The sequence below is a fragment of the Bicyclus anynana genome, chromosome 15, assembly GCF_947172395.1.
Source record: "Bicyclus anynana chromosome 15, ilBicAnyn1.1, whole genome shotgun sequence".
Taxonomy (NCBI): Eukaryota; Metazoa; Arthropoda; class Insecta; order Lepidoptera; family Nymphalidae; genus Bicyclus; species Bicyclus anynana.
Window position 1 is genome coordinate 4764938 of NC_069097.1, and position 14237 is coordinate 4779174.

The 14237-nt window shown below is 35.2% G+C and overlaps 1 protein-coding gene across 1 annotated transcript; it reads right to left on the reverse strand.

Moving 5' to 3' along the window:
- Positions 1–7365: 7365 nt before the first annotated feature.
- Positions 7366–13881, reverse strand: LOC112054252 (uncharacterized). Its single transcript, XM_024093955.2, has 5 exons — positions 13740–13881; positions 12260–12312; positions 10969–11151; positions 8981–9111; positions 7366–7867 (listed from the first exon to the last, which is right to left on the reverse strand). The coding sequence occupies exons 1-5, from the start codon at positions 13762–13764 to the stop codon at positions 7489–7491; spliced, it is 771 nt and encodes a 256-aa protein (XP_023949723.1). The 5' UTR covers positions 13765–13881; the 3' UTR covers positions 7366–7488.
- Between the last annotated feature and the right edge of the window lie 356 nt (positions 13882–14237).

The following is a 14237-nucleotide window of genomic DNA, read 5'->3' on the forward strand; positions in this document are numbered from 1 at the left end:
ATCTGGTGATGGAGCCGAAGCACAGATGAGGGAACTCCTCAACGGTTTACAGTAGCTACCTTGTGTTTGGGCTTAATTAATTTGTATTGATGAGAACTTCACATCTAGATGGGCTGTGACTGTCATTAGGGGTCTGGTGATGGAGACGAGGACACTTAAGGGAACTTCTCAACGGTTTACAGTAGCTACCTTGTGTTTGGGCTTGATTAATCTGTATTAATGAGAACTTTACATTCATTTTTCTGATTTTGAAGTCGGTTGTATTTTTTTATTAACTTTTTTTCAAGTTGAAGTAAAGATAATATAATCCAAACCTATATAACCTCTATAAACCGATTTAATAAGCACTCGGTTCCGATGCGAACATCTTTCGGGATCAGCGGATATTTACTTTACGAGAGGATCGTAAAAGAGGTTCTTAGACTCTTTGGTGTCCCTAATGGGCTTTGTAACGACGTGACCTTACAGCTAAATTTTTGTTCGTGACTTTCATTATCTTAATGTCCAATGTTATGAATTTGAATACTGGCTTTATGACCATAAAAAAATCCTACTTGAAGTTGGCAGTTTCAAGCTGATTAACATAGTTTTAAGTTCTAGGAATGATTACCAAAGTACACATATATTGTATAAAAAATATCTAACTATTAAAAGGCTGGCTGCATACATTCGTTTATTTCCAAATCCGTTTTCCGTGTTCGGAAAATCGAATGCATGGAATCAATAAAAAATACATTAAATGACGCACATGTACGTTATCGCAAAGGCGTTAATAAACATCTATAATATAAAAATGAATTGCATTATGCGTTGGTAAGCGCATAACTCAGCAACGCCTGGACCAATTTGGTCAATTCTTTTTTTAAAATGTTTGTTGAAGTTCTAGGATGGTTTTTACGGCGAGAAAAATTCGAATAATTGCTGGAAAAACCATAAAAATAAGCCCTTTTCTTTTTCCCATACCATTGTTTTCTAACTAAGACGTAGTCAATTTGAGCTTTATTGTGAGGTAGGGTATGGTAGGGTGGGGTAAGGGGTAGTGGGTAGGGTAGGGGTAGTTGAAAGTTTACATCGAGTTTCACGCGGACGAAGTCGCGGGCGTCCGCTAGTTACAAATAAAGAAAAACATAAAGTCTGCGGTAGTCGCACGGAATTCCAAATCAAAATTACGCAATGAAAACGAATATGGAAAACGACTTTACGCGGGTTGCGGTATTTGTAACAAAATTGTGTCACGTAACTTTAGTTCATTTAAGTTTTTTATTTGAATTTAAGATAAATATATAAAATGATTATTTCTGAAATCTTAAACAATACATTTAAAATTATAATTTTTATTTAAAATAAAACGTTTATAATTTAAATAGTATTTTAATGGCAGAACAATTAATTACCTTGACGCCCTTGAAATACAATGGCTAAAATTATGCAGGTATATATTTGTAATACAAGGTCATTCCAAAAGGCTTTTTGTTTTATTTAGAAACGTGAGTTGTTAGTTTAAAACTAGCATAATCCCGCAACTTGCTTATCCTTCTAACTTTAGAGAAAAGACTTTTTTAAATTTAAAGAAATTTGTATATACCCAAGTTTGTTGTGGGCTCTTCTTGGACCAAAGCGCCTTTGGAACCCTGGTAACTTTAATTTTTCGACAAATTATTATCACCATTATTTAATAATAAATTACCTGAAGTTTCGAAAGTGCTTGTAAACGAAGCTTAATTTAAATAAATGAACTTTGACTTTACGTCACAAAAAGAATAAAGTTTAATACTATAAATGAACTACGTAAAAAGAAAAAAGAAAGAAACAAGAAAATGTTTCAGATCGAAATAGATAAATGCATGTACAAAAAATGGTCACGGTAGAGCCGTGGTTTATTCTTTATTTAATACTTATCCGTTTCCCGATCGGCCTTCCTACTATTACTGAGACGGGCAGCGTGACGTTAGGAATGTGTATTCAGCAATGAAAATCTTCGTATAGTTCCAACAAAGTGTATTATCACCAACAAAGATCGCGCTCGACTGACTACCAGACGACAAAATAATTACCGACTATGACTCAAACAGTTTTACAATTCAAAATGGTTTCTGTATCTTACAACTACTTTTTAATTATACAGTTTTACGGCTTAGTCTAACATTATGAAATTAATATCATTATAATATTTAAATTAATTATAAAATGTAAATAGTTTACTTTAATCTGAGTTTAAATAATAAAGCTAAAGATAGAATCTTTAGGTTTAGTCAAATCAGTATCTTATAAACGAAAAACTGTAATCATGACATTGAAGAATTATTATCAGCAAATAACAGACAATGTTTATAATAACATATAGATAGTTTAGTATATTTATAGTTTGTTAGATGGAACTCGTAGGCCCTCGTAACACTCGGCCATCCTGCATTAGCCGTGTCCCACGGCGATCTGGCAACGCGTCAGGGTTCTTCTGCGTCTGAAAAACGTAAAATAAACAGAACCGTAAATGTTCTTTTGTATATAAAAAAACTTTGTAGGTGGCTACTACTGGAATCTTCAAAATTATGCACCGACTAAGTTACATTGTTTTATTAGAGCCTGGCTATACTTTAATTATTATTCATCCCTAGATCTAACTTAGTTATTAAATGTTCTATTTAAAAGTCACATTAGTTTCATTTCTTATGTAGTAGATTTTAAGTTTTAGGTCATTAGGTCTAGTTTAAGATGCTGCTCATATTATATTTTACAGTTACACAGATCTAGTTATGTTTTCTGAATATTATATCATAGACACACAGATGCTGCTGACACACATATATCGTAAACACACAGATACCGAAGACACACAGATCACGTCGTCACACAGATCACGTCGACACACAGTTCTCATTGACACACAGTTATAATAGTCACACAGTTATCATCGTCACACAGTTATCATCGTCACACAGTTATCATCGTCACACAGTTATTGTAGACACACAGTTATTGTAGACACACACTTATTGTAGACACACAGATATTGTTTTTTATTCACATAGATGTTATATTTTATACACGTGGACTGTTCTCGTTTTATTACTTTATATTTTATTTCAAAGTTGCATTCTATTTATTATTTCTTTCAGATTAATTTGTTTGTTTGATATTTGTATTTTTTTAAGCAGTATGTAACGGTGTTTTTGAGTTCACTAGATATTTCGATTGAAAAGTAAGTTTTCAGTTTATCAACAATTGCTTACATTGTATTAAAAGGTTTTTATTTGTAACTGTAAATTAATAACACTGTTTTTATTAACACGAATTATTGAACTGCAATCTATTGAGTATTTACTCTTATCTCTCCAATGAGATTATCTCGGTAACTCAACTTTGCTGTCGGTAGCGGAGGAGCTATCGGAGACAGACGATTTATGTGGCCGCAAACAATAATAATTTTATACTATAGATCGGTTACGTCCCTACAAAATCATTGTAAAAGAGAACCGGCTACAGCACTGAGCGCACACATGCACAATTTTGTCTTTAATTCCATTACATATTTACGAATATATCGTTTTTACACTCCCTGAACACACAACTAGCCATTGTAGACGATATTCAGGTATTATTTCTTTAAATCACGTTCGTTGTTGACCACAACTAACATTGAGTTGACTATAAATTTCCTCTTTTGAGCGCCTCATTTTTCATGTGCTAGTAACACATCTAACAATATTTAATATCATTGGTCGCAAAAGCATCTCTAGGAACGATGGCATTACATTTATTAAAGCGTTTAATACCTTTTTTGCTATTAATCGTAATAGTATAATCGTAAGAGAGAGTTAGCCTTAGATACTTTATAAGGTCTCATGTATTTAACTTCCTATCTTTTTAGTAACTCGCGTTTTGTGATCATTAGATAGCCTTTCCACAACACTAAATCCTATTCCTATTCCTATAATCCTACCTTGTATTTCTTACAACTTTTATGTTTATTTATCGTAGCGATTTTCATTATAGTCATGTGGCAATCGATAAGTGTTTAGCTTGCTGTCTGTACGATATTTTAGCTGATCAATTGAATTTGGGTGTTCACTATTAGGAGTAGTAGGGTAGGTAGTTAAAAGAGTATTAGTATGTACAAACATTAAACTAAAATCCAGTACGTGTGGGGAATTAATAATACCCCAAATGACATCAGCTAATTTTTCATCCTAGATGCATTCGCTTTCTGTTGTAGTATTTAGTTCATTAATACTTTTATTGACTCTTTCAACTTGTTCATTTGTTTTATTTGTTTTTCAGTTACGAACTCCATAAAATACCTACTTGTGAATGATACGCCACGATCAGTTATAAAATCTAGAGGGATTACCAAATACTGTTAGTATTTCTTTAAAAACATTGATGATTTATACACAGCTAACATTTTGGTTTTAGGACAGGTTTAGCAAGCACAAACTTTGTAAAGGAATCTATGACCACAAATATAATGTAAGTAAAATCAGTAAGTAAATTCAGTTGATAAAAGGCTTCAAATGATCGGCATGGACAGTGTGTATACGGTGTGTATTTGTAGTTTTTCTATAGGGTGTAACGCGCCTTCTAGCTTACCATAATTACCCTTCGCATAGGAGCATTGCAGACATGCATTGATGTACTTATGAATTTTGTCATACATAAAAGCCAAAATTGGTGTTTTTGTAATAAACTCATACACACAACATAAAATAAGATTCTTTACCCAAATCGAAAATGATGGACCGCGTTATAGGTATACTTTTTTGCTCATGCACAAATTAAACAAGTATAACCAGGCCGTAGTTCCAAATTATTACTTAGGAACCTTCCTTATGAAATCATTTGAATAACGCTGCGTATTTATTAAATCGTGGGTAGACTATTTTGGAATTAGTAACTAATGTCAAGTTCGGATGATTTATAATTGGTTGACCTATTATAATGTTTAAGTCTTGAATTTGTATTGGTTATTTCAGCATTACTGTTTATATATATGTCGTCTATATCTACATGGATAATATGCACCGTGTCCAAAGAATTGATTTGCAAACCACCAAAACCTTTCATCAATACATTTGAAGTTAAGATTTTAAGTTTTTAAATGTGTAGCTGTTTCTAGTGTTATAATATTAACTTTACTTCCTGTGTCAATGTAAGCGTTTACTACTACTCCGTCAATAAAGATACGTTTTTTATACAAATCAGATAAAATATCGAATGTGTTAAATGTAACATTACGTACCCGGGTAACGTTTCGTGGAGTTTGCGCAGAGTGCTCCTCTCCGGACACCGTACTCCCAGCAGCGCCCGCAGCAAACCAGCAAGTGGCAGCCTTGTGGCCATCGCGGAGGCAGACTTCGCAGCGGCGGCAGTCTCGGGCTTGTGACCGGCAACGCCGCGGAGATGAACTTGCATGACGAAAATGCGATCTCTTTCATTCCATGTATACATATCACCCAGCTGGTAAATTTTATTAAACCATCCCATCACGTTCGTATTTTTCTTCTCTGGGTCAAATTTAGGTACAATATCGGCCTCCAGGTGGTTAACTCTTCATTTCTTCGGCAAACATATTTCTTCAGGGTGTAAAAAAAATGTTCATTTTCGTCGGGTAGGTACTTCTTCGTCGGTCGATACATCAGTATGGCTTCGCCTTCTTTTTCCGTGTCCCTTATTGTATGGTCCGAGAATTGAGTCCATTTGCATCCCACTTCTGAAATATTACTGAGACGGGCAGCGTGACGTCAGGAATGTGTATTCAACAATGAAAATCTTCGTATAGTTCCAACAAAGTGAATTATCACCAACAAAGATCGCGCTCGACTAACTACCAGACGACAAAATAATTACCGACTATGACTCAAACAGTTTTACAATTCAAAATGGTTTCTGTATCTTACAACTACTTTTTAATTATACAGTTTTACGGCTTAGTCTAACATTATGAAATTAATATCATTATAATATTTAAATTAATTGTAAAATGTAAATAGTTTACTTTAATCTGAGTTTAAATAATAAAGCTAAAGATAGAATCTTTAGGTTTAGTCAAATCAGTATCTTATAAACGAAAAACTGTAATCATGACATTGAAGAATTATTATCAGCAAATAACAGACAATGTTTATAATAACATATAGATAGTTTAGTATATTTATAGTTTGTTAGATGGAACTCGTAGGCCCTCGTAACACTACATTACATGTAGGGCCGATTTAACTAGGCAACCTATTTGCAATGTATCGCTGTGTTTGCTATCATTTGTTTCTTATCCCAAATAAATAACAGATGAGGGTACCTACATATATACCTACTTCTAATGCCGGATCTTAGGCCAATAATTGAAACCTGAACAATGTGACAATTACGAACAACTTATGGATTAACCGCTACACGACACCCGCCAGTCAGTGAGAGTCAACATTGGAAGTAAACCAATTAACAAGAACCAATCTGTGCAAAGTTAACAGATTCAATCAAAACCGCCGATATCCGACGTTACTTGAAAACAAATCTATAGGTAATTTGAAACTTGGTTATCGAATTATTGTTGTTTATAATATACAGTAGTGTATTCAGAGAGTGTTGCTGTTTCCCTTGTCACATTTTAGTGTCTCATCATCGTTAACATTAACAATGCTCACAGTTGACCACGAGTCTCCTCTCAGAATGAGATGGGTTAGGCCTTAGTCCACCACGCTAGCCAAATGCGGATTGGTAGACTTTACACACGTAAAAGTTAGGAAAATTCTCAGGTATGCAGGTTTTCTCACGATATTTCACCTTGACCGTCTGAGACATGTGATATTTAATTTCTTAAAATGCACATAACTGAGAAGTTGGAAGTGCATGCCCCGGACTAGATTCGAACCTACGCCCTCCGAATCGAAGGCAGAGGTCATATCCACATAGGCTTTTTGTGTCTAAGGACTTTTTAAAAATCATTGTCTTTTAAATATTATGCCACATTCTTCCTCAATTTAGTGGAACTGACATTTTTTTCCGTAAGCATTTGTAATCCTAGACAAGTTAACATTTTACTACTATCTCATCTGATGGTAAGTGACGATTCTACTTAGTAATATTATATTAAGTATAGTAACGTGTTATAAGAAATATTGGTAGATATTACATTCTTTGTCAAATAAAAGGGTACATCTTTTCGAGTAAGTATATTACAATTAAATAAGCTGCTAGATGCTGGCGGCTCAAAATCGTTGTGCTTGGAGGTCCATGCAAGATGAAGAGGCCTATGTGCAGCAGTGGACGTCTATCGGCTGATAAGGTAAGGTAAGGGATATTACAATTAGAAATAGGCAGATGTACAATGTATATTAAAGGTATACTATGTACTAAAAGTAAAATCTGGAGTATTTTAAGAATCAAAACTTTTGTATTGATATATTATTTTAACAATAATATTAAATATCTTATTAATAAGTAATTGATTAATAAATCTTCAGTATTATTTATATGCAGTACTTTTTATAGATATCACAGAGTTAAAGCAGCCACTTCGCAGTATTCGGATTCGTCCCCAATACGATCCGCATAAGTTTTCCCATCAAACACAAATTCCGAAAAAGGTACTGTCAAGTGCACGGTGAAATTTAATACTTTTCCAATTCTCCGAGTACCTTCCGACGTCCAAATAGCTTGGCAAATCTTTGGATACGTTTCAATCGGTTTACGCGGTTGTAAATGGGAATATTTTGGTCCTAGATCTTTAACTTCGATCGTCGCAAACGGACCTTGTTTTATTTTCCTTCCAACGTCTATTGAATATTTGCATAGAAGTGTTCCTAGTTTTTGTTTCCTGTGCTCTCTGAGTGTGGCTAAGAACATCAGTTCGAAACTGCAGTCTACGCCAAACCTGTAAACAAGGCAAGTTTAATTTTAATAGCTAGACAGCATTAACACGAGTACAAAACTATACCCTAATTACTCTCATTTATTTATTTCTCCTTTTTTTTTTAAATTTTTAACAATGTTATACATAAAATATACAAAACACTATTAAAAATTTATATAAAATAATTCAACCCCCCCGCTGCGGGACATTTGAGTGCCCAAGCAACTGGTGGTCAGGGTTCCAGAGTGAGGAACCGCCTCACAATACGCGCCGTCTCAAGAATAACTGCCTTCTGTATCTGACCCTTGATCCAACAGTTTAGCGCAAGCTTCTTGAGATGTTGGTCAAAGCTTTTTGCTATAAGACCATTGACTGAAACGACTATCGAAACAATAATAGTTGACTCAACATTCCACATGGCGGTAATCTCGTGAGCAAGGTCCAAGTATTTTGATACTTTTTCCTTTTCATATATATATATATATATATATATATATATATATATATATATATATATATATATAGGTATGCTTAGAGCCATGATAGCGAAGTGGATACGACCTTTGCTTCCGATTCGGAGGGCGTAGGATCGAATTCGGTCCGGGGCATGCACCTCCAACTTTTCAGTTATGTGCATTTTAAGAAATTAAATATCATGTGTCTCAAACGGTGAAGGGAAAACATCGTAAGGAAACCTGCATACCTTTAAATTTTAATAATTCTCTACGTGTGTGAAGTCTGCAGCATATATAAAGTCAGTAAAAGTAATATCATTTAACTGTATTTAAATCATACCGATTTAACCGACTAAAAGACATTTATGGTGGTATCCGATTAGCTAAGTTAAATAAAAGACATTTCATTATTAATACAATTAAAATAATTAATGACGTAGATATTTGTGGACATAAAACAAATAAAAACATACAGCCAATTAAAACCTCCTTCTTTTAGGAGGTCTGTTAACAAAAATTAACTTAAAATCAATTTTTTGAAAACATGAAGTCAGGAACAGTCGTAATAAACTGTTTTGCTGACCAAAACACGCTGCCTTTTTAGAGATCTCCAAATTTATGCTGTATGAGCTGGCACTATCTCACGCTGAACAGGAAAAGCTTTATAAAATGCGCTTACTTTTCGAAAAAATTGCACCTCGCATCGACGTTGGCCATAAATTGTATAAGCGAGCGGGACGACGCTTGTGTACATCGCTCCTCGGCGAATATTTCGAAGAATGGCTTTTCTGACGCATCCGTCGTTTGGATCTGCGAAAAAATGAATTTTCATTTTCTCCTTTTACCTTCGTAAAAGGTGTTTTAGCGTTAAACTTCAGGTTTAACATGAAATTGTGCATTTACGGTTGTGCACAGTAATTTAATTTATATCAAACAAGCTGACGCCGCGCGGTTTCACCCGCGTGGTTCTCGTTCCCGTAGGAATACAGGGATAATTAATATAGTCTATAGCTTTCCTCGACAAATGGGCTATCTAACACTGATAGAATTATTCAAATCGGACCAGTAGCTCCTGAGATTATAGCGTTCAATCAAACAAACTGTTTAGCTTTATAATATTAGTACAGATTAGTACAGATTGCGATTCGTTATAAACAATCTTAAAATCAAGTAACTCTTTGTATACCTTAGTGTACCTTAAGCACTACATTTTTTGTACTAATTCCTTGAACATTATAATAAAGCTTTACGTCTGTAAAGGGGTCACTAAGTACAGTTCGTGCGCTATAGCATAGTGCGGGTTACAGTTCGTTTCACTCTTGAAAGTTTGCCGCGATTCACGATAATAGTACGTATTACGAAGGTCATAAGACAACTATAACCCGTACCATGCTACAGCGCAAGTGTAGTACAGAGGGTTGTGGGTACCCAATAGATGGACTGCTGCTGGACGCAGGCTGTGGAAGTCTGAAGGAAGGAAGAAGGAAGAAGTTTTTGGAAGTCCTTACAGCAGGTAGGTAAGATAAAAGTAAAGAGTAAAAATTAAAATATATAACTACCCTTCCAGCGTCAGATTTTACTGGCTCGTATTATTTTCAAAGCAAGAATGAATAGCCTAACATTCTAGGTAATCGCACCCTAACTTAGACAGCATTATTTATTGCTTCCCATCAGTCATGATTGTAGTCAAGCGTAAGACTATCAAGCGCTGAAAAATCCGGAAAAAATTGCGAGTTGGACTTGTGTATCGAAGGTTCTGTATAACTTTTTATACAGAACAATTTTTCTATACCAATGGATTTCGAAGAGGGACTTTTCCTATACCAATGGATTTTTTGTAAGTACAAAACGGTTTTAAAACTGGCCTATGCTAAAGATTTGAAGTGAAGTCCGTCCGGTACTAGGTGCCACTTTCAGAGACTGTGTTTATTCTCATCAAAGTTTAATTTATGTTATTGAATGCAGAAGTCGCATTTTTGTTTATTTAATATGATTTAAAACTTTGTTGACTTAGTAAAGTTTTATCGATACGTTTTTCAGAACAGATTTTTTATTTTTTCCTAAAAACCTCAAGGGGACTAGGGGACTTCCCCCATCTATTTATTTTAATTGTACTGATATATTGTTGGCTTTCATTGTTTAAACCGTTTTTACTCGTATATTTTGAACTCTGATCATGATTTTCTTTCAGAACTTCAGGGTAGGTATTGCATAACAGTGCCTGTAGCCATGTGGCACGTTGATTCGTTTTCTACAATCGTAAACGCTTGGAAAATTAGAAAATGTTCTGATAGGAATGACATTTGCTATCGGCAGGTAACGTGATCAAGATCTGTCATAACCATAGCTACATTTTTATAGTTTTCGAAATGTTAGCGTTTGTAGAAAGAGAATCGATGTGCCACATTGCTATTTAACGACCCACAGCCCCGTTAACGGCCCAGTCCACACACATTCTCCAAGGAAATGAGTAGCTTAGATGCACCCGTTGATTCACTGCGTATTTCCGGACTGAGTTTTTTGAAACGATCACAATTATATGCTATTGATATTGACCTGGACAGACATCTTTAAGTATTCTCCAAGGCACGAGGTTGTAACATTTCTTAACCACAGGCGCACAGTACTCGTACCTAATTACTTGTACGAACCTGTATTGAAACTAACCTGTATTTTATTAAAACACGCAGAAACCACTTCGCCGGTGCTTATTTCAATAGCAACCAAGGAGACTCCATCCAGTGCAGCATCAGCACAAAGTTCCAGCAGTTCCTCCGCCGCTTGTATGTTCTTGTTCACCTCAGTTCCTATCGACACATTTTCATCTTGACAAAACGCATCTCTTATTACCTGTAATTTATATTTATTTTTTAATTATTAATTCTAGCGGAACCCTGGATTTTATCCGCGTAATCGTTGTTACCGACAAGGAATACGAGGATAAAATATTTTTTTTTTCTTTTCTTTTTTTTTATTAGGTATTCTTTACAAGTTAGCCCTTGATTACAATCTCACCTAATGGTAAGTGATAATGCAATCGAAGATGGAAGCGGGCTATCTTGTTAGGAGGGGGATGAAAATCCACACTCCCTTCGGTTTTACACGACATTGTACCGACACGCTAAATCGCTTGCCGTAGGTCGTAACTAGCCACAGCCGAAGCCTCCCACCAACTAGACCTGGACCAATTAAAAAAACCTCAATCGGCCCAGCTGGAGGCCGTCAAATAAGCCTAGCCATTGTTACTCGCGGATAATGTATCACAGCTAGTAACTGCAATTATGCAAAGGGGAATACCCGACGGCCAATACAACGTCGACTCCAGGTATACTCCCGTAAAAAGTAATTGGAATTGATAATAAGATGTATAAATAAGGATCTGGTGAAATAATTGGTTGAATAAAATATATGTTTCTTGGAGAAAAAAACAGACATATTCTGCCCAAATATAAAAAGAAGGCACAGGCAGGATTAAGGTGTATGCTGTATCTATACTAATATTATAAAGCTGAAGAGTTTGTTTGTTTGTTTGATTGAACGCGCTAATCTCAGGAACTACTGGTCCGATTTGAAAAGGTTTTTCAGATTAGCCCATTTATCGAGGAAGGCTATAGGCTATATTTTATCCCCGCATTCCTAAGGGAACGGAAACTTTCACGCGGGTGAAACCGCGCGCGGTCAGCTAGTGTACCTATAAAACCTGCTTCCTCTCAAAGCCTCTATAGTCAAACCTCTGTTCTAAAATTACAAAGGTCTGGTCATCCCAGGCTCTTAATCTATACTAATTGAATCCACAATTCTCGGCCAATCCAGAAAATGTCGTTTCTTGAATGTTCCAGACGATTGTGACATTAACAATTGTTAGTTTCAATTAAATTTTGCTTTGTGGAAAATGCATTTTGCACTACGCGAGTGTTCCAACTTAAAGTAATACTCTTAAGCACTTAGCGTTACTTACTCTCAACGCTCCGGGGAAGGTGGTAGGTGACAGTGATTCTATTCTGTATTTCCCTGAAATAAATAATACATTTGAATTTAAATGTGTTGCTGAACTAATTTTCTTTGATAGGATTTAATTAGAATATATTTAATTTACATATATACGAGTGCTTATTATACATGTATTATTTATACTAGATCAGTGATATGCCAGTAGATGAGTGATAGCCCAGTGTATATGTCCTCTGCCTCGATTCCGGAGGGTGTGGGTTCGAATCCGGCCCGGGGCATGCACCAATCCTCCACCACCATCAATCCACCATCCAACTTTTCAGTTGTGTGCATTTTAAGAAATTAAATATCACATGTCTCAAACGGTGAAGGAAAACATCGTGAGGAAACCTGCATACCAGAGAATTATCTTAATTCTCTGCGTGTGTGAAGTCTGCCAATCCGCATTGGGCCAGCGTGGTGGACTATCGGCCTAACCTTTCTCATTCTGAGAGGAGACTCGAGCTCAGCAGTGAGCCGAATATGGGTTGGTAATGATGATGATGAATTTGCATACCTGTCTAGTTTTCTAGTAAATAAATAATTCTTAATTATGTCGTTAGCCTCGACATTAATTAGCTAACGAAGAAATAATAAAATAAAGAAAGAAAATTGTTATTGTTTTCTTAATAGCTATAATTTAACAATCTTGTGTTATCTTTGAAAGATGAACTGTATCGGGTTATTAACCCGTCTGGAATACAGAGCTAAATATAATAAAGATGTATTTAAGTCCTCATAATACGAAGTATATGATACGAAACAAAAAATCTATACTAATATTATAAAGCTGAAGAGTTTGTTTGTTTGAACGCTCTAATCTCAGGAACTTCTGGTCCGATTTGAAAAATTCTTTCAGTGTTATATAGCCCATTTATCAAGGAAGACTATAGGCTATATATTATCCCCGTATTCCTACGGGAACGGGAACCACGCGGGTGAAATCGTGCGGCGTCAGCTAGTATTTTATATACGAAAGTGAGTTTTGTTTTGTTGAACTGTTCTTTAGCAATGCGGGATAGAAAAAGATAAAAAATCAAGAATACAGGTAAGTGCAAATCGCGAACGTTTTTATTATTTTCTATGGTACTACTTAATCCAATATAATTTAATAATAATCCATACTTAGCACTAAAAATGCGAAAGTACGTACGTTTTTACCATTTTCACGGCTAAACTGCTGAACCGATTTAAGTGATTTTTGGCAGTGTTAATGGGAGATATTCCAGAAAACTTCATGGTTAATAATTTGTGAAAAATTAAAATTTCATATGGAAAAAGTCACTCGCGTCTGTTAGTCTCGATATTTATAGAATAGAATACGATAACAAGTTATACTGAATGAATATCAATCATTGAAGGACAAAAATATTAAAAATTACAAAATATTAGGAGTAACAAATTATGGCATTATGTATTATTATTATAAATAAGTCTGACAGACTCACCATTATCTGTGATAAAAAATTCCATTTTAATTGATACTTATCACAAATCGTAAATATATTGCGATAAGACTGAGCGCAGTGCGCATGCGCCGACACTCGCCGCAAACTGATCTGTTATTACGTACAAGGCGAAACCGGTGTGCCATATCATTTTGTCACTGGAAATCTGTGGAATCTGGTATTTTATATAATTCCTGGGTACAGCGTATCATACTAGTGTTAAAAAGGCGAAAGTTTGTGTATAGTGTGTAAGTATGTTTGTTCTTCTTTTACGCTGCGGCTACTGAAGCGATTTGGCTGAAATTTGGAATGGAAATAGATTTTACTTTTCATCCCGAAAAAATGCATGGTTCCCGCGGGATTTGTGAAAAACTGAATTCGCGCGAACGAAGTCGACCGCTAGTCCTAGTGCATAAACGTATACAATTAAATTAAATATCGAAACCTAAACTCTAAGGTGGGCCAATAGATGTGTCCAAAAGTTTATAACTTACAAAT